The sequence below is a fragment of the Lemur catta genome, chromosome 9, assembly GCF_020740605.2.
Source record: "Lemur catta isolate mLemCat1 chromosome 9, mLemCat1.pri, whole genome shotgun sequence".
NCBI lineage: Eukaryota > Metazoa > Chordata > Mammalia > Primates > Lemuridae > Lemur > Lemur catta.
Genome location: NC_059136.1, coordinates 23,550,785 through 23,571,565, shown reverse-complemented (window position 1 = coordinate 23,571,565; position 20,781 = coordinate 23,550,785). Strand labels below are relative to the sequence as shown.

General features: G+C 43.9%; 1 protein-coding gene across 2 annotated transcripts; it reads left to right on the top strand.

Annotated features, from left to right (window-relative positions):
* Positions 1-1,711: 1,711 nt before the first annotated feature.
* On the top strand, positions 1,712-17,678 carry ZNF623 (zinc finger protein 623). 2 transcript variants are annotated; one of them, XM_045561310.1, is made up of 2 exons: positions 1,712-1,825; positions 13,821-17,678. In XM_045561310.1, the coding sequence occupies exon 2, from the start codon at positions 13,918-13,920 to the stop codon at positions 15,340-15,342; it is 1,425 nt and encodes a 474-aa protein (XP_045417266.1). In that variant the 5' UTR covers positions 1,712-1,825; positions 13,821-13,917; the 3' UTR covers positions 15,343-17,678. The 2 variants fall into 2 exon arrangements, with proteins under 2 accessions (XP_045417266.1, XP_045417267.1); XM_045561311.1 differs by lacking the exon at positions 1,712-1,825 and adding an exon at positions 1,981-2,112.
* Positions 17,679-20,781: the final 3,103 nt, after the last annotated feature.

The window sequence follows — 20,781 nt, the reverse complement described above, 5'->3', positions numbered from 1 at the left end:
ATTGCTCTGGCTAGGACTTCCAGCACTATGTTGAATAGAAGTGGTGACAATAGGCAACCTTTTCTGGTTCCAGTTCTAAATGGGAATGCTCACAGTTTTTCCCTGTTCAGTATGATGTTGGCTGTGGGTTTGTCATATATGGCTTTTAATTTTGAGGTATGTTCCATCTGTGCCTATTTTGTTAAGAGTTCTTATCATAAAACGGTGCTGAATTTTGTCAAATGCTTTTTCTACATCTATTGAGAGGATCATATGGTCTTTGTTTTTGCTTCTATTTATGTGTTGAATCACATTTATAGATTTGTGTATGTTGAGCCATCCTTGTATCTCTGGGATGAAGACCACCTGGTCGTGATGGATTATTTTTTTTATGTGCAGCTGAATTCGGTTTGCTAGGATTTTATTGAGAATGTTTGCATCTATATTCATAACAGATATAAGTCTGTAGTTTTCTTTTTTGTTGTGTCCTTGCCTGGCTTTGGTATCAAGGTGATAATGGTTTTGTAGAATGGGTTAGGGAGGATTCCTTCCTTCTCAATGTTATGAAATAATTTCTGCAGTATAGGTACCAGTTCTTCTTTGTAGATCTGGTAAAATTCTGCTGTGAAATCACCTGCTCTGGAATTTTTTTTGTTGGAAAAGTTTTTATTGCTGGCCTGGTATGGCGACTCATGCCTGTAATCTTAGCACTCTGGGAGGCCGAGGTGGGAGGATCACCTGAGGTCAGGAGTTCAAGACCAGCCTGAGCAAGAGCGAGACCCTGTCTCTACCAAACAGAAAAAATTAGCTGGGCACGGTGGCACGCGCCTGTAGTCCCATCTACTTGGGAGCCTGAGGCAGGACGGTTGCTTGAGGCTAGGAGTTTGTGGTTCCTGTGAGCTAGGCTGATACCATGGTACTTGACCCTAAGCAACAGAGTGAGAGTCTGTCTCAAAAAAAAAAAAAAAAAAGGAAAAGAAAAGAAAAACAGAGAAAAAAGATTCTTTATTGCTGCTTCAATATCATTACTTGATATTGGTCTGTTCAAGAGTCCTATTTATTCCTGATTGAGCCTAGGGAAGTTGTGTGTTTCCAAGAATTTGTCCCTTTCCTCAATGTTTTCAAGTTTATGTTCATAGAGACTTTTATAGTATTCAGAGATGATATTTTGTATTTTTGTGTATCAGTTGTAATATTTCCTTTTTCATTTCTGATTGAGCTTATTAGGGTCCTTTCTTTTCTGTCTCTGGTTGATTTAGCAAGAGAACTGTTAATTTTGTTTATCTTTTCAAAGAACCAACTTTTTGTTTTATTAATCTTTTGTAAAATTCTTTTGGACTTCTGCATTTCTCAAGAGCAACGAAATGGTTCTGTTTCTGAATATCTGTATTTACAGCTCACTGGAAATGAAATCTCTGCATCTGTTTACACTTTAGGGGAAAAGCACGCCAAAGACCATGCCATTTTCCCACGCTCTTTCAGGGCTGCAGAGGACCCACATAATATCTGGGACGTTGGTCTCGGGCTGCAGGCGGGCCTCACCGCTGATTCCCAACCGCACCAACTGTCCGAGGCCTGCTTCCTTTAAGTCCGCGGAGTTCGGTCACGCCCGCCATACACCCTGAGGCCTTCCCAGCACACTCGGGTCCCGCTCGGCCGGAAGCCCACACCACCGAGAGGGGAGCGGTCCCCTTAGAGTGCCGCCGGAAGTTCCTCGGGCGGAGCCTTGGCGACTTCCGGCTGCGGCGTGCGGGCAGCAGTGCGGGCTTTGTCGGCACCGACGGCTGTGGGTCCAGCTTCGGCTCCGATGTCGGGCTCGCGCGGTCCTCTCGCCGCCGGGCGCCTGGTGAGTGGCGCGTTCCGGCCGCGGGCGGGGGCGGGCTCGGGGGCCTGGCCTCAGGGCCGGGCAGAGTCCGCCGAGAGGGCCGGGCGTGTATTCGCGGACAGCGGCTCGGTTCTGAGCGCTGCCGGCCCCGCGCGCGTGTCCCGGAGCCTGGGCCTCGGTGAGCCCCTCTCCCTGCAGCAGCCAGGGCCGCCCCTGTGAGGCCTCAACTTCGGCCCGTGGCCCGCAGCCTTTCTCTCCAGTGAGCCCAGCTATGGCCCGAGCCTGTGGTCTTCTCCCAGGAGCTTTGTGTGGATACATACTTGGTTCCGTTCTCTTGGTTCCTTTCCCCATTGCCTCCAGCCCTTTTCCCCGTTCCCAGGGGTTACATACCAAGCTCTAGAGCCTAGTTTAACTTTTTGTGTCACAATTTTTAAGTCTACTAAGCCTCTCAGAAGGGCTGCCCCAGGTATTTTTAGGGGGCGATAGGTATAGGTGCAGGAATTACTGCTGTTTTGCTTCAACCCTGCTTGTTCTCTGGGGACTTTGAGGCCTCTCTGTGCTGGAGGAGGTGTAGAGCTGGCATCTCCTGTGCTGTTGGGATTCGAGGTGAAGAAGGAAATGTGATGAACAAAATTAACTCCCAAGACTTGGGCCTGAAGGAGAATTCCCAGATGGGGTGGGGGGTGATTTGGCTACACTGTCCTGGCTTTTTCCTGAAAATTCCTTTTCCTCTACAAGTCTTTATTAATTCCAGTGGCCGGCTCTGCGCTGATGTCAGGACCTTCTTACCCTTGTAATGGTAAGAATAGGATCATGATCAAGGGATCCTCAGGGGCTGAGTAGCATGCCAGAGGTTCCGCAGGAGTATCAGCTGGATGCAGACTTTAAACTCAGGCAGTTTGTCTGAAGCAGCTCAGGGAGCTGCTGAGCTTGTCAGCACTGCCTCAGGGTCATGGAATATGACGGGTGAGAGGACACTGGGCTTGTTGGTACCCTTGGGCAGAGCCGTGAGAGCAGCATGCTGGGAGCAGAAGCCAAATGGCTTGGGAGGACATTTAGCAGCTGGCTACACTTCTCTGTTTGACCCTCAGCTTGTCACCTCCCTGAACCTCATGGGTGGTCCTGAGAGGCATTAAGAAGACCAGAATCCTGCCTTTCCTACCTAGCCTATGGCACGCAGGAGGCACTTGACCCATTGGTGACTGCAGTGGGCTCCTGTAGTCACCATCTCACTCAGGTGCCCTCTTCCTCTGCTTGTTTGTTATTCCTGTAAAGCTCGATAAACCTTCCTGTTCCTTTCTTTAGGCCATACGTGACAGATGATGAGAGTCTACGGCCAGAATATCCCTTTACCAGTGCTGGTGGGAAAGTCGGTGTCACTGTTGCTGATACATAACATCAGCTGTGTATTTAGACAATTTCAAGTGATGTTTTATTCAGCAAATCCTACATGTTATAACAGGAGGGGGGTCCATGAAGCACAGTATGTTGTAGAGCCACAGTCTGGCATGTATTTACTTACTTTTGTTCTTTTCAGTTTCTTTAAATAATATGGTATCAATTTAATTTTACTTAAATTTATAGAAGAAAAAGGAGCTAAGCAGAAACTGAAGATTGCTATTTTAAGATAGATAAATGCTTTTTCAAAGCAAGATATATTTGTTTTTAAAAACTTTCTTTAAAGTTAAAAAATTTATGAAAATCATTAACAAGCGCACACAGAGTTTTAAGCTATATTCTTACAAGCAGATGCAACCTCGTTTCCAGGTAGTGTAACAGTCATTTTAAAAATTAAATTAGGCCAGATGTGGTGGCTCATGCCTGTAATCCCAGCACTTTGGAAGGCCCAGGCAGGAGGACTGCTTGAGGCCAGGAGTTCCTGGACTAGCCTGAGCAACATAGGGAGACCATCTCTACACATACACAAATTAGCCAAGTGTGGTGGCGCACACCTGTAGTCCCATCTACTTGGGAGGCTGAGGCAGGAGGATTGCTTACACTCAAGAGTTTGAGGTTGCAGTGAGTTATGATCACACCACTGTACTCTAGCCTGGGCAACAGAGCAAGACCCTGTCTCAAAAAAAAAACAAAAAACATTAGAACATATCACTGACTTCCAAAACAAACAAGAAACCAACATCCCCACCCCTACTGTTTTTAGTTAAGAAAAATGACAAGGCTTAAAATATAAGCTTACTTTCTTAATACGAGTCCAGCTGATCTCTAAATAAAATATCCTGTAAAAGTGACATCACCCTTAGGAAGGGAAAACAGTCTTCCATGATGTGTAAATGGGCACTGGGGCAGACAGACCTAGAGTTGAACCTCAGCTCTGCCCCTCACTAGAGTAGTGACCTTGGGTAATTTGCTTCCTGTCTTGTCTCCATTTCCTGCTCTGTAGAAGTAGAGTAAATAGCAGGATAATGCTTACCTCCTAAGGTTTGGAGAGCCTGTGAGATAACACCACTCTGAGGTTTGAGGGCCTGATCAGCAGTGTTCCTCTGCGTCCTTCGAGTTCAGAGCCAGTCAAGGCAGAGGAATATGGTTTGGGAAGAGCAAATGGTCACTTTATTACTGGCCAAAGGCTGGGTTGGAGAGACATTGGACTTCCTCAGACCAAATGCCAGTGAGATGTGGGTGCCCACTCGCAGGCAGCCCTGAGTGATGTAGCCTCTCCTCACGGGCCGCCTCGCTTAAAAACCCTGGCACTCAGAGCAGAGTGGAATGGGTGCCCCAGGAAACTGCTGGTTCTGAAGAGGGGTAGGAGAGGGTGGGCTCAAATGCCTCATTCTCCCAATCGTTTCATTCTGCCAACACATTCCACCATTTTGGGAAGCAGAAAAGGTTGTGCAGTAGCCCAGAACACTTCAGGGAAAATTCTCCCTCAGGAAACCAGAGGTCTAGGGATGAGTGTTCCCTCCCATCTGGAGTTCAAAGGAGGTCCTCACTTGGTAAGTCCCTGAGAGTGTACCATTGACTATGATGGGGATGCTACTCAGGGAGCCAGGCACATCTGTATGTGTGAGCTTGAAGAATGCCAGGAGATACCAGGAATGTGTGGCAGATGAATAGGTACAGTGTGATCCCATTTTTTATTTTTGAAAAGCGTGTGTGTGCATAACTGTATAATTGTATTTAAGCAAAGGTCTGGGTAGATGTGTATAAACTGAACAGCTAACAGTGGTTTTCTGTTGAATTACCAGGGATTTTCATCATCTGTATATCTTTATTATTTGAAATACTTTTACAATGTGTATCTTATGTTGTTGTGTTTTTTTGTGGTTTTTTTTTTTTTTTTTTTAGACAGAGTCTTGCTCTGTTTCCAGGGCTAGAGTGCCCTGGCATCAGCCTAGCTCACAGCAACCTCAAACAAACCCCTAGGCATAGGCAACCCTTCTGCCTCAGCCTCCCGAGTAGCTGGGACTACAGGCATGTGCCACCATGCCCAGCTAATTTTTTCTATATATTTTTAGTTGTCTGGCTAATTTCTTTCTATTCTTAGTAGAGATGGGGGGGGTCTCACTCTTGCTCAGGCTGGTCTCAAACTCCTGACGTCGAGTGATCCTCCCGCCTTGGCCTCCCAGAGTGCTAGGATTGCAGGCGTGAGCCACCGCGTCTGGCCTGTATCCTGTTTTTAATTACTAAGAATTAAAAAGAATTTATCAAAATAAAACAGGATATTAAAAATGAATAATATGGTCCTGATTTCATAAAATATTGAACAGAAACAGACCAGAAGGAAAAATGTTAAGTGGTAATCTGTGTAGTGGGCTCATTTTTCTCAATAAGCATAATTTACCTTTGTATATTAAAAAAATAACAGTTAAAAGTAATTTTTTTAAGAAGGAGAAAGATTTAAAAATTTATTAGTGGGCCTCTAGCTCAGAAAATATTTTCAATGAATGCCATTAGGGAGTGATTGTAAATGCTACGTCATGGGGCCAGAGGGTCTAGCCACTGTAGGAGGCGGGACTGCCAGGCTAATTTTGCAAGCAAATCTGGGGATAGAAATGCCTTCTGCAGACTTACATTCTGCCTCTCAACCTTATTGTCAGTTAATGGTATGAGGTTTGAATTTCTTTATCATCCCAGGGAGTCTTGCATCTGAATATTTGGGTTGTGTATTAGCATTATTTAAGACATAGATTAAAGTTGCAGTAACAGATTCAATGTACAGTGTTCCAAACTAGTAACTTGATTTCTCACTCCATCTCAAAGGTGGACGGTGGCTCTTGGTAGGGAGGTGGCCCTTCAGGACCCTGGTTGCTCTGCCCCACGGGGTGAGAGAGAGTGAACATCATGCATACATCACTTCCCCTCTCATCTTATTGGCTAAATCTTGGTCACAAGGTCACACCTCACGTAAGCGGAGACTAGGAAATGTCATTTCCTGGGCAGCCATTAGTAATTTGGTGGAGTTTCTAACATTAAAACATAGTAGGAAAGCAGGAATGCTGGCAGATCTTTAGTCTGTGCTGTAATTTACCCCACTGGCCGCTCAAGTGTCATGAAGATCCGTCATTCCACACATGGGACATACAGGCATACCTAGGAGATATTGCAGGTTATCACCAAAATAAAGTGAATATTGCAATAAAACGTGTTACATGAACTTTATGGTTTCCCAGTGCATATAAAAGTTGTTTACATTATACTGTAGTTGATTAAGTGTGTAATAGCATTATACCTTAAACAATACACTTACCTTAATTTAAAAGTACTTTATTGCTAAACAATGCTAAGAGTCATTTGGTCCTTCAGGTTGTCATTTTTTGCTGGTGGAGAGTCTTGCCTCAGTGTTTGGCTGCTGACTGATCAGGGTGATGGTTGATGAAAGTTGGTATGAATGTGGCAATTTTCTTAAAATAAGACAACAATCAGTCGACTCTTCCTTTCTTGAAAGATTTCTCTGTAGCATGTGATGCAGTTTGATAGCATTTTACCCACAGTAAAACTTCTTTCAAAATTGAAGTCAATCCTCTTAAACCCTGCCACTGTTTTATCAACTAAGTCAGTGTAATATTCTAAATCCTTTGTTGTCATTTGAAAAATGTTCACAGCATCTTCACCAGAAGTAGATTCCATCTAAGGAACCACCTTTTTTTTTTTTTTTTTGGAGACAGAGTCTCACTCTGTCACTCAGGCTAGAGTGCTGTGGCATCAGCCTAGCTCACAGCAACCTCAAACTCCTGGGCTCAAGCAATCTTCCTGCCTTAGCCTCCCAAGTAGCTGGGACTACAGGCACTACCGTGATGCTCGGCTAATTTTTCTGTTTTTAGTAGAGACAGGGTCTCATTCTTGTTCAGGCTGGTCTTGAACTCTTGACCTCGAGCGATCCTCCCGCTTTGGCCTCCCAGAGTGCTAGGATTACAGGTGTGAGCCACCACTCCCGGACAAGAAACCACTTCCTGTGCTCATCCATAAGAAGCAACTCCTCACCCTTTCAAGGTTGATCATGAGATTATAGCAATTCAGTCACTTCTTCAGTCTCCACTTATAAGTCTAGTTTTCTTGCTGTTTACACCACATCTGCAGTGACTTCCCCACTGAGGCCTTAAACTCCTTAAAGTCATCCATGAGAGTCAGAATCAACTTCTTCCAAACTCCCGTTAATGTTGATATCGTGACCTCTACCCATAAATCATGAATGTTGTTAGTGACATCTAGAATGGTGAATCCTTTCCAGACAGTTTTCAATTTACTTTGCCCAGATCCATCAGAGGAATCACTATCTGTGGCAGCTATAGCCTTATGAAATGTATTTCTTAAATAATAAGACTTGAAACTCAAAATGACTTCTTGATCCATGGGCTGTAGAATGGATGTTGTGTTAGGAGGCATGAAAACATTAATCCTGTATGTCTCCATCAGAGCTCTTGGGGGACCAGATGCCTTGTCAATGAGCAATAATATTTTGAAAGGAATCTTTTTTCTGAGCAGTAGGTCTCATTGGTGGGCTTAAAGTATTCAGTAAACCATGTTGTAAATAGATGTGTTGTCACCCGGGCTTTGTTCTGTTTATAGAGCACAGGCAGAGTAGATTTAAATCATTCTTAAATAGATCAAATCTTAAATAGATTTAAATAATTCTTAAGGGCCCTAGGATTTTCCAGAATGGTAAATGAGCATTGGCTTCAACTTAAAGTCACATTAGCGCCTAACAAGGGAGTCAGTGTGTCCTTTGAAGCTTTGAAGCCAGGCACTGATTTCTCTCTAGCTATGAAAGTCCTAGATGGCACCTTCCAATAGGAGGTTGTTCCATCCACATGAAAATCTTTTGTTTAGTGTAGCCACCTTCATCAGTGATCTTAGCGAGATCTTCTGGATAACAGGCTGCAGCTTCTACATCAGCACTTGTTTCATGTTGTACTTGTATGTTATGGGGATGGCTTTTTTCCTTAAACCTCATGAACCAAGCTTTGCTAGCTTCCAACTTTTCTTTCGCAGCTTCCTCACTGTTCTCAGCCTTCACGGAATTGAGGAGAGTCAGGGCCTCAGTCTGGATTAGGCTTTGGCTTAAGGGAATGTTGTCGCTGGTTTGATCTTCTACCCACACCACTAAAACTTTTCTCCATAGCAGCAATAAGGCCGTTTAATTTCCTTAACATTTGTATGATTACTGGAGTATCACTTTAATTTCCTTCAAGAATTTTTCCTTTGTATTCACAACTTGGCTAACTATTTGGCACAAGAGGCCTAGCTTTTGGCCTGTCTCGGCTTCTGATGTGCTGTCCTCACTAGCTTAATCATTTCTAGCTGTTGATTTAAAGTGAGAGACGTGACTCTTGCTTTCACTTGAACACTTAGAGTCCATCGTAGGGTTATTAATTGGGCTAATTTCAATATTGTTGTGTCTCAGGGAATAGGGACGCCCAAGGAGAGAGGGAGAGATGGGCTGGTTCGTGGAGCAGTCAGATCACATGCAACATTTATAGATTGTTTGCCATTTTACATGGGAGCAGTCTGGGGTGCCCCCAAACAGGTACATTAGGTTTGGATTCCTGTTATCAGCCAGGCACTGTGGATGAAGAGGGCAGAGTTCTAGGGTGTTCCCATAGAGCCATGGCGGTCCCCAGTGTGCACACGCATTCTTCCAGTTACTCATTCAAACACTCTTCTGGGTACTGGGATGAAGAGATTTGCAGGTCCCAAGTCAGTGACTTAAGATGGAGAGGGTATCCAGGTGGGCCTACCTGATCACACAAGCGCTTTGAAAGCAAGTTTTCTCCAGCTAGTTGGAGATCAGAAGGCCAAGACTGGAAGCATCAGAGAGATTCAATGTGCTGTTCGGGCTGGTGGCCTCTAGGAGTAGCTCCCCCTGACAGCCAGCAAGCAAACAGGATCCTCAGCTTATGATCACAGGGAACTGGAGTCTGCCAAAAATCTGAATGGGTTCCAAAACGGATTTCCTCCTGGAGTCTCTAAATGAAAACGCAGCACTACTTGTAACACCCCAAAGTTTGTAACACTTGTGTGGCCTTGAGCAGATGTCCCAGCCATATGGAGCTGGACTTGAGACCTACAGAACTGTGTGTGGGATAGCAAATGCATGCTGTTTTAAGCTGCTATGTTTGTGGTAAATTATTTTGCAGCAATGGATAACTACTTGAGTGGGCCTCCCCTAGGAGAGGGCATGATGTTGGGCGAGGCAGATTCCTCTGCTTGAGAGTAGTTCTGAATGAGAATTCCCAGACTGGAGGGTGGGGCGTTGCCCTGCAGAGGGGAGCTGGGCAGAGCATCCAGTACCTGGGTAAGGGGACTAACCCCAGGCCCAGCACTGCTCTAAAGTAAGCACCCCTGACACTCAGGCAGCAATGTGGAGGGTCTCCACAGCCCTGTGCTCCACCAGCCACACCAGCCATAGTTGTCTCCTGAAGATACCACTGTTCAGGTCCCCCTGGGGTTGGCTTTGTGTATTACGAGCTCCATATGATAGAATCATGCGCTGTGACTCCTTTTGGTCTGGCTGCGTCTGCTCAGCATTTCATCTCTGGAGTCACCTGCACCTTTGTGTGCAGCTGCTCTTTTCCTTGCCACATATCCCTGTGTGAGTAAGGGAATATCCTCTGTTGCTAGATGTTTGGGTGTTACAAACAGTGCTGCTTTGAACATTCTAACTAAAGACTTTACCAAGGCAGGCTTGCTATTTCTTCCTACAAACAGCATAATTCTCTTAAAAAATACAGTCTTTTGGGCTGCTTGCCAGTGATCCATTGGACAGCTCTAGTTTTTAAACCAGCAGAATCTCCCATTTTATTTACTGGCTTCAGTACTGGGACATTCCCCCCCCCCCCATTTTATTGGCAGTTATCAGAGACAGCAGTACTTGGTGGGAAGGTACTACCACTACCTGACCTTTGCAGCTGGGCCGGCTTCCACAGTCTGGCAGGAACCCCTGTGAGAAGGCTCTTGAGGAGAGGCAGTTGTAAAATTGGTTTCATTATGCATCATTTTTGCTTAAAGTCAAAAGTTGCAGGCCGGGCACGGTGGCTCACGCCTGTAATCCTAGCACTCTGGGAGGCCGAGGCGGATGGATCGCTCGAGGCCAGGAGTTCGAGACCAGCCTGAGCAAGAGTGCGACCCCGTCTCTACTAAAAATAGAAAGAAATTATCTGGCCAACTAAAAATATATACAGAAAAAATTAGCTGGGCATGGTGGCGCATGGTTGTAGTCCCAGTTACTCGGGAGGCTGAGGCAGTAGGATCGCTTAAGCCCAGGAGTTTGAGGTTGCTGTGAGCTAGGCTGATGCCATGGCACTCACTCTAGCCCGGGCAACAGAGCGAGACTCTGTCTCAAAAAAAAAAAAAGTTTTAGTTTCCAAGAATCTACTCACAAAATTAAGTGACAACTTACTGTTCTTTGCTGGAAGCACCAGGAACATCCGGCGCAGGCTGGCATCCTCACTCCCTCAGCACTTCCCAGAGCTGACTGGGCTTGGTTGCCAGGCACACAGATTGACTCTGGTTTTACCAAACCCTTGTGGTGGCCTGCCAGTATTAAATTCCTTGCTGCCTGATCACTGAGCCAGTGCCAAGAATTTTAGGTTTTTATGATGGTGACATTCCACTTTAAGGTATTGATTTTTGTATCGGGATATAAGCTAAACCATAGTAAAAACACAGTGGTGCAAATGAGATGATGTAGCTCTCATGGAACAGCCCAGGTGCGGGGTGCTCTGGTTTTTGAGGTCATCCCAAAGGCATCTTCTGATGAGTTTGCTCTGCTACCACCTGGGGCGTTTCTATCACTGGCAGGTTTGTAGCTGGCTCACCAGGCCTGCTGCATTCTGGCCCCAGGTTTTCCTATCCCATTGGCCAGAGCTTGGTCCCATGGCCACATTGTCTGCAGGAAAGCTGGGAAATGCAGGCTGTTTTTATTACTAGAAGAGAGGAGAGAATGGATGCTTCAAGATAATTAGCAGTCTGCCACAGCATTCCTGAAATCGCAATTTCTTCAGTTATTTCTGTTACTTACTGTTGGCAACAATGTGGAGTGAGGGGCTGCCATTACATAGGAATAATTATAATTACCATATATTGTGTGTATTATGTGTGTGCATGATTAGAACATCCATTCATACAATAAATATTTACTAAATGTATAACTTTATGCCAGGAATTTTGTGGGGTGCTGGAGCTGTAGACAGAACACGGTCCCTGCCCACACGGCACTTATATTCTCTAGGGGCAGACCGACAGCAGCAAACATAGTTTGTTGTCTGTGGTGTGTGTATACATCACAATTCTTTGATTCCAAGACACATCTTTTCTTCATGTTTTAATATCTCTGAAACTGAATTGCCTCTTAGAATTGATGGGATATTTTAGTTTAAATTGGTAATTTTGTTTTCCTTTATGATACATAAAACAGTCATATTTCAGAATTGACGGCCCCTCAGCTTGGATAACTTATGATTCGTCAGGTAGTAAAAACATGGGGGAAAAGCAGAGGTGAGGATGGGGAGTGTGCGAAGGTGGGGCCAGAGTCACTGAGAGGGTGATCCAAGGACTCTGAGTGGCATTAACACGGACACCTGGAGGATACACAGGAGTGAGCCAGACATGTCCCTGGAAAGTGTTTTAGAAGAAAGACAAAATGTGAAAAGGCCCCGCACAGGCCAGGGATGGCAGGGCCCAGTGCGGCTGGAGAGGGGGCTGGAGGAATGGCAGCATGGCCATCATAAAGAAGTTGACTTTGGCGTCATGGGGGATGGGAAACCCTTGCAAATTTATTAATAGAAAAATGATGTCTGATTTTTACTTTTAAAGGGTCATTCTGCTGGTGGTGTAGAAAAGACATGGAGAAAGGGAGAAGTAGGGAGAACGGTTAGGAGGCTTTTGCACTTGTGTGGTGAGATACGATGGTGGTGGTGGTGCTGGAGGTGGGAAGAACAGCCAGGCACTGGGGGTGGACATGGGCCAGCTGATAGGTAGGTGTGGGCTGGGAGCAAGGGGAGAGAGGCCAGGGTTACTGCTGCATCTGTGACCTGAACCGATGCAATAATGGAGTTCTCACGGATGTGGAGAAAACCACAGAAGGGGAAATCAGAAGTTAAGTTGGATGTATTAGGTTTCAAAAACTTCTGAGAGCCTGAGTGACAATGCCAGGTGAAGAGCTGGTCAGTATGGAAGTCAGGCAGAGGCCAGGATGGAGTGGACACGTGTGAGTCTGCAGCAGTGGGCGTGTGATCCTGAAATGGGTGCGCTTGCCTGTGGAGTGAACCTGGATGGAGAGGAGTTCTGAAGACAGCCCAGGACACACTGGGGCCTCAAGGTGCTATCAGAAGACACTGGAAGGAGCTGGCTGGGAGAAGAGAAGAGACTGAGAAAGGTTGTCTCGGAATCCAAGTGAGGACAGCGATTTCAGAAGGAGCGAGTCTCTGGCTGTGATGGGCTGAGTCAGGTGGCACACTCCCACCCAGGCTTGGTGTGGGGTGCACTGCACTTGATGGCAGTGGGTTCAGGGAAGGACAGTGCATAGGGTGGCATGCATGGAGGAGGAAAGTGATGGGGCAGTAGCTGGTGGGGGGGGTGGGAAATAAGGCCCAGAAAGTTTACTTTTTAGGTGGGAGGAAAGCCCAGAGCTGTGTGCTGATGGGCATGGTGCTGGGAGGGCAGGAGGTTGTGATGGAGCAGAGGGGTGGGCTCTTGAGTGGTGTCCTGTGGTGGGTGAGAGGGGAAGGGCCTCAGCACACAAGTGGGGTGTTGACCTCAGATGGGACCAATGACAGTTTAACCTATGTAACTGGGGACCAGGGGATGGGTACAGGTATGGGTGGGTTGTAGGTGTGGGAGGAAGTGGACATTCTTGTCTGATTGCTGCCATTTTCTTGTTGAAACAAGAAGTTGAGATGAAGGAGGGAGCATTGGACATTGAAGGAGACAGGACAAAGCAGAAGATGGTCTTTAGGAAAGTTGGGGAACTGCAGAAAGTTGCCAGCAGCTCTTAGGGCCCTCTTAAGCAAGGGCTCTGATGTTAAAGAGAGCTCATTTGGCATAAATGCAGACACAGACCAGGAGGCAATTCCCACAAAGTGGTAGAGCAGGGGAGCTTGGAGTATGTACAAGGGGATGACTATAATGTGGAACCTAAAGTGACAGCAGCACCATAGACCATGGGGCCTTAGCTGGGGAGGTGGGGAGGGGGCATGCAGGAACAGGGAGGGCTGGTACCTTTGTGTGTTTCTTGGGAAACATATGTCTTAATGATGTTAAAGAGTCTGGGCCCCTCCCCACCCTCTACTGCTCATCCGGGATTCACTGGGGGTCAGAGGAGCTCTGTGCACCACAGGCCAGTCTGTCGTGGAGCTGGATGTGTTAGCAGTGGAGCCACATGAAGCCTTCCGTGTGGGACAGGCTGACTGGGGTGAGGCCAGAGCTGAGTCAGGAGTGGTGGCAGAGGAAGCACTTTCCTTTCCCAGTTGTTAGGTATGCATTTATTTCGTCCTCCACCTGCTGCAGCAGATGGATGTCTGTTAACAAAGGTAGAAGATGATCTTGTTCTCTTTTGTTTCAGATTCTAACGCAGGAATTGGTGAGAAGAAGGGAACTCTGAAGACTGGATTTCTGAGGATGAAACTTTGCACAGGACAACATCAGACAAACTCACAGTGATGGAGCCCCTCACCCCTGAATCCAGGGAAGTCTGTGAACCCAGACTAGGGGAGCTATTGGGAAATGCAGAAGGGCAGAACCTGGGGAGTCCCCCCTCTCAGGAGGGGGGCTTCAAGCAGATGACAGTTACCCATTGGAAAATCCAAACAGGAGAGACAGTCCAGGCATGCAGTAAGTCAGGAAGAAACCCTATTCTGAACTCAAACCTTCTTATACTTCAGAGTGAGCTTATAGAAGGGAAAACCCATCCTTGTGATATTTGTGGCAAAAGCTTCACATTTAATTCAGACCTAATTAGACATCAGATTTCTCATACCGGGGAGAAACCTTATAAATGTGATCAGTGTGGGAAAGGCTTTGGTCAGAGCTCACACCTTACTGAGCACCAGAGGGTTCACACTGGAGAGAGACTCTATGTATGTAACGTGTGTGGAAAAGACTTTGTTCACTATGCAAATCTTCTCGAGCATCAGCAGGTACACACGGGAGAAAAGCCGTTCAGGTGTACGCAGTGTGGGAAAGCCTTCTGTCATAGTTCAGACCTGATTCGACACCAGAGGGTTCATACCAGAGAGAGACCTTTTGAATGCAAAGAGTGTGGAAAAGGCTTCAGTCAGAGCTCCTTGCTGATTCGACATCAGAGAATTCACACAGGGGAAAGGCCCTATGAATGTAATGAATGTGGCAAATCCTTCATTAGGAGCTCAAGCCTTATTCGACATTATCAGATCCACACAGAAGTGAAACAGTATGAATGCAAAGAGTGTGGGAAGGCATTTCGTCATCGCTCAGACCTTATTGAACACCAGAGAATTCACACTGGAGAGAGACCCTTTGAATGTAATGAATGTGGGAAAGCTTTTATTCGGAGTTCAAAGCTCATTCAGCATCAGAGAATTCATACTGGAGAAAGGCCTTATGTATGCAATGAGTGTGGAAAGCGTTTCAGCCAGACGTCAAACTTTACTCAGCATCAGAGGATTCACACTGGAGAGAAACTCTACGAATGTAATGAATGTGGGAAAGCATTCTTTCTGAGCTCATACCTTATTAGACACCAGAAAATTCACACTGGAGAGAGGGTGTATGAATGTAAAGAATGTGGGAAAGCATTTCTCCAGAAAGCCCATCTCACTGAACACCAGAAAATCCACACTGGGGACAGACCCTTTGAATGCAAAGACTGTGGAAAAGCCTTCATCCAGAGCTCCAAGCTGCTTCTGCATCAGATCATTCACACTGGAGAGAAGCCCTATGTGTGTAGTTATTGTGGGAAAGGCTTTATTCAGAGGTCAAACTTCCTTCAACACCAGAAAATTCATACAGAAGAGAAGCTCTATGAATGTGGTCAGTATGGGAAAGATTTTAACTCAACCCCAAACTTTAAAAACAATCCAGGTGTTCACCAAGAGGGCTCTCCTTGAGCAAGGCCCCCACACAAAAGTGTGAGATCTGTAGGTCAGGGGGACACACAGACAACTTAGAAAATAGTTCTCCCACGTAATGAGTGATGTTTAGAAATGAATGGTATTAGGATTTACGTGGCTTCAAAGATTTGGACATGTCAGAATTTTGTGAATCACAGACGGGGCTGCTTTGGGACTGTGCTGCCATCTACCACTTTGCAGCATCACTGGACTCAGCTGTGAATGCTGTCCTCGGAGAGCCGTGGGGCTTTACAGCTGACTTTGAGCTGAAACGTGGGGACAAGGAGGAGATAGGTCTCAAGATATTTATGTTTCATTCACAGATACAGTCTATCTTTGAGTTAAATCCCTTCTAAAGCAGAACTGTGTATCTAATCTTGTTATGTAGAAGAGTGTTACCTAGCAATTTTGACCTATCAAAAAATCAAGTTGGAAAAAGCTAACTTTTATGAAAACCATGACAAACTGGTTCCCTGTTGTCCTTAGGATAAACTCCAGGCTCCTAATCTCCCCATCGTGCATCCTGCTCCAGCAGCACTAACTGCTTTGTGTTCCCCACATGCTCCAAGCTGTTTCCTGCCTCTTTTCTTTTGTTCTTGTCTGAATGGTCCCTCCTCTTAGCTGATTAACTCCTAATCACTGTTCAAGACTCACGTGGCAGCACGTTAGGGATGCTTCCCTCAGGCTCGGCTCGGGAGGCGGTCTGTGCTGCCACTGCTTCGTGCTCCCCTCTGTTGCTGTACTTTGGTGTGTTAAACTTATGATTTTATATACCATCTCTTTCATTATATGCTTAGTTCCTTGAGGACAGTGATATCTGGCTGATTTATGTGTCCCTAGTGTCTAGCACGAAGCAATAAAAAACACCCCAAAATCTCTGCGTAACTGGCATTTCTCTTGCATTGTCCTTTCTATACTGGTATTTTAAAAAATTTGGGGTGTTTTTTTGTTGTTGTTTTGTATCAATACAATCTTTTCTATTGGAAGTATCTTCTCTCAGCCCTGTTACTGTCTTCTGCTCCCACTTGACTTGGGAGTTGCAGTCAATCCCTGCACACAGTTCACACCCCTGCTGCTCAATGTCTGTACAGCTCGCTCACGACTGTCTGCTGGTCTTGGAGGGCATCGTCTTCACTTAGTTGTCTGTGCATCTTTCTAACTCATTGAGGGGCACAGTCTCAGTGCACTATGTAGCAGTTCCAGGACTGAACTCAACTCCTATCATTTTCCATATTCTCTGGCTCATGTTGTCATTTATTTGAATGTGTATTGATATCGATAAGGAATAGTCCTATATATTGGGAAAACAGATGAGTAAGACACCATCCATCCTGAAGTCGTTCAGAGTGTAGTGGGGAGATAGAGATCACTGCACAATGCATCGAGTATTGGGATAGAATTATGTTCTCAGTGGTGTAGGAGCACAGGTGAGGAGGGAGGTGATTTGGCACAGAAGATCTGGGAAGGCTATACAGAAGAGATGACTTTCAACTGGGCTGGCAAGATCCGTGGACATTTATCAGCGAAAGCAAAAATACCTGAGAGGGACTCTGAAGAAACAAGGAGTCCTGACAGATGGCCCTTTGGTAGGGTTGTTCAGTAGCAGGCAGTTTTAATGCACAATGGATAACCATCTAGCAAAACTGTTCATCTTTGCCTCTGAATTTCTTTCATCTGAAGACTAGCCCAAGCAACCAGCTTTAATATTATATAAAACAATTTTTTTGCCAATGGGGACATATTCTAAGTTCTTAAGTTTTACCAACCCTAGAAGCCTTGAGGGGACAGATAATTCAAAAACAACATCTAGTACTCCATTTGTGCTAAACTCGCCATTACTAGAGATGTTTCAAATGGTATAGAAGAAGTAGATATTACCAGACCATTTTAATCAACATTATTGAGGTCCAATTTTCATATAATAAAACACCTATTTTAAGTGTCAGTGTTTTGAAAAATTCACACCCACTTTTAACCACCACCACAATCAAGAAAAAAACATTTCTATCACCTAAAAGTTCTCTTTTGCCTTTTCATAGTTAATCCCACTCCAGCCCCAGGTAACCACTCTGTTGGTGTAAATTAGTTTTGTTTGTCCTAGAACTTCATATAAATGGATTCATACAGTATGAATTCTTTTGTATCTGACTTCTTTCACTTGGCATGTTTTTAGACTCAACCAAGTTGTTTCGTGTTTCGGTAGCTCTCTTTGCTGAGTAGTGTTCCATTGTATGAGTAAGCCATCATTTGTTTATTTAGCCACCTGTTGATAGAAATTTGGGTTTCCTGTTTTGGCTCTTAAGAATAAAACTGCTATGAGCATTTGTGTAAAAGTATTTGCACATGTGTTTTTATTTCTCTTGGGTAAATACCTAGGACTTTAATTGCTGGGTTATAAGTGTCTTAGTCTAGGCTATAACAAATTACCATAAACTGGGTGGCTTATGAACACCAGAAGTGTATTTCTTACAGTTCTGGAGTCAGGGAATTCCAAGGTCAAGGTTCTGACAGATTTGGTATCCAGAAAGGGCTGAATTCATAAGTAGATGCCTTCTCACTGTAACCTCATGTGAAGAGGACTAGGGAGTGTTCTCAGACTTTTTTATATGGACATAAGTCTCACCTCCTTGTACCATCCCAATGGGCGTTAGGCTTTCCACATATGAATTTGGGGAGAGGGACATAAATGTTCAATCCATTGCAATAAGTGTGTTTAAATAAGAAATTTCCATACGGATCTCCATAGTGGTTGTATTTATTTTTACTCCTACCATAGTATGTGAGAATTCCAGTTGCTCCACATCTTGGCTAATAACTTGGTTTTGTCAGTCTTTTAAAATTTAACCCATTCTGTTCTTATGATTTTCATTTGTATTTGCCTGCTAAATGATGGTGTTCAGCATCTATGATTTCATGTGCTTATTGCCATCGGTATCACATCTTTTGCCCATTTTTAGCACATTAACTGCCATCTGAGTTGTATTTAACTCAGGCTAGTTTTGAGCCTTGGTCCTCGTGAAGCATATGCAACTCACACATCTCTCACCTTGGGAGCCTGTGAACTATTTTTCAAGTTGCATATAACTCACGCACAGAAAACCAAAAAATAACAAATGTTTCATTAAATTAGGATCATTTTGTTTTCAAAGTTTTTATTCTGTTTTCGTAATGAAACACCATGGTCCCAAGGAAAAATGTGTTTTTTTTTTTTCCTAGCATGGCAGTCGAAGTGTTAAGTTGGGTTGTTTGCCTTGTTATTATTGACTTGTAAGAGTTCTCTCTATTCTAGCTGAAAGTCTCCAAATGTTAATTATAAACATTTTAGTGTTTAGTTTGCGTTTTCATTTTCTTAATGGTGTCTTGGATGTCAAATTTATTTTGATTAAGTCTATTTTATAAAAATATTTTATAATTTTCAAATTCTAAGAAGTATTTGCCTACTCAAAGGACATGATTTTCTCCTACGTTTTAATTTTCTGGAACTTTTACAGTTTTAGTATTTACATGTAGGTCTGTAACCCATTTTGAGTTTATTTTTTTGTGCAATGTTAAGTATCAAGATTCTTTTTTTATCTGTGTGATTATGGATAAAAAATGAATCTGGTTGTTTTGGTACCATTGTTGAAAGACTGTACTTTCCTATTGAGTAAACCACCACACTTTTGTAAAAGCAAGTGATCATCTAAGAGCAGTTTATTCTGGACTCTATTCTTTTCCTCTCATCTAGGTCTTTTTTTTTTTTTTTTTTAAGACACAGGGTCTCACTATGTCATCTAGACTGGAGTGCAGTGGTAACATCACAGCTCACTGTAACTTTGAAATCCTAGGCTCAAGTGATCCTCCTGGCTCAGCCTCTCAATTAGCTGGGACTACAGGCATGCACCACCACACTTGGCTAATTTTTGTATTTTTGTAAAGACAGGGTCTTGCTATGTTGCCCAGGCTGGTCTTGGATTCCCAAACTTGGCCTCCCAAAGTGCTGGGATTATAGGCATGGGCCACTGCACCTGGCCTATGTCTGTCTTTACCCCAATATGACACTATCTTGATTACTGTAGTTTTATAACAAGTGTTGAACTCAGGTATTAGAAGTGCCTTGATTTTTTTTCTCTTTTCCAAAATTGTTTTGACTATTGTAGGTTCTTTGCATTTTCATATAAATTTTAGAGTCAACTTGTCAATTTCTACAAAAAGAAAGCCTCCTGGGGTCTATAGATCAGTTTAGGAAGAACTGAAATTTTAACAATTCTAAGTTTTCAAATTTTTGTTTTTTGGGGTTTTTTTTTTATTTTACAATTTACTTCCTTTTTTTTTTTTTTTTTTTTAAATCCTGCTGCTCCATGGGTTGGAAGTTTTCCAATTTTTGAACAAACACAGTATACCACTCTATTTAGGTCTACTCTTAATTTCTCTCCATGTACAGATCTTGCACATATTTTGTTAAATTTACATATTTCATATTTCTGCATGCTATTGCAAATTGTAAGGTTTTTTTAAAAGCTGTTTTCCAACTGGTATTGCTAGTATATAGAAATTCATTTGACTTTTGTATATTGACCTTGTATCAAGCAACCTAGATCAATTCACTTATTAGTTCCAGTAGTTTTCTTCTAGATTCTTTAGCTTTTTCTATGTAAATAATCATGTCATCTGTCAATAAAGAATTTTACTTCTTCCTTTCCAATTTATATGAACTTTGATCTTCTTGCCTTATTGCACTGACTAGGGCATCTTGTACAATTTTCATTAGAAACGGTGAGAGTACATCCTTCTTTTGATATCAGGGTTATGTTGCTCCCAAAGAGATGTGAATTATTGTCCTCACTTATTTTCTGAAGTCTTTAATGCAACATTTCTTCCTTAAATGTTTGATAGATTTCATCAGTGAAACTTTGGGGATTTCTTTGTGAGAATATTTTTTTTAATTAAAAATTAAATTTCAGCCAGGCATAGTGACTCGTGCCTATAATCTCAGCACTCTGGGAGGCCGAAATGGGAAGACTGCTTGAGGCCAGGAGTTCAAGACCAGCCTGAGCAAGAGCAAGACCCTGTCTCTACTAAAAATAGAAAAATTAGCTGGGTGTGGTGGTGTGCACCTGTCCCAGCTACTTGGAAGGCTGAGGCAGGAGGATCACTTGAGCCCAGGAGTTTGAGGTTGCAGTGAGCTATGATGACACCACTGCACTTTAGTCAGAGTGATAGAGCAAAACTCTGCCTCAGAAAAACACAAACACAAAAAAATCACAAAAGCTTCATTATTATATTGCAATGAATTCTATTTTACATTCCATTTTAATTATAAAGTGATGTACTCTCTTGTTTGGTGTTAGTAATTTGTGTCTTCTCTGTCAACCTGATCAGTTGCTGGAGATGTTCCAATTGTCTTAGTTTGTTTTCTATTGTGTATAACAGAATACCTGAAACTGGGTAATTTAT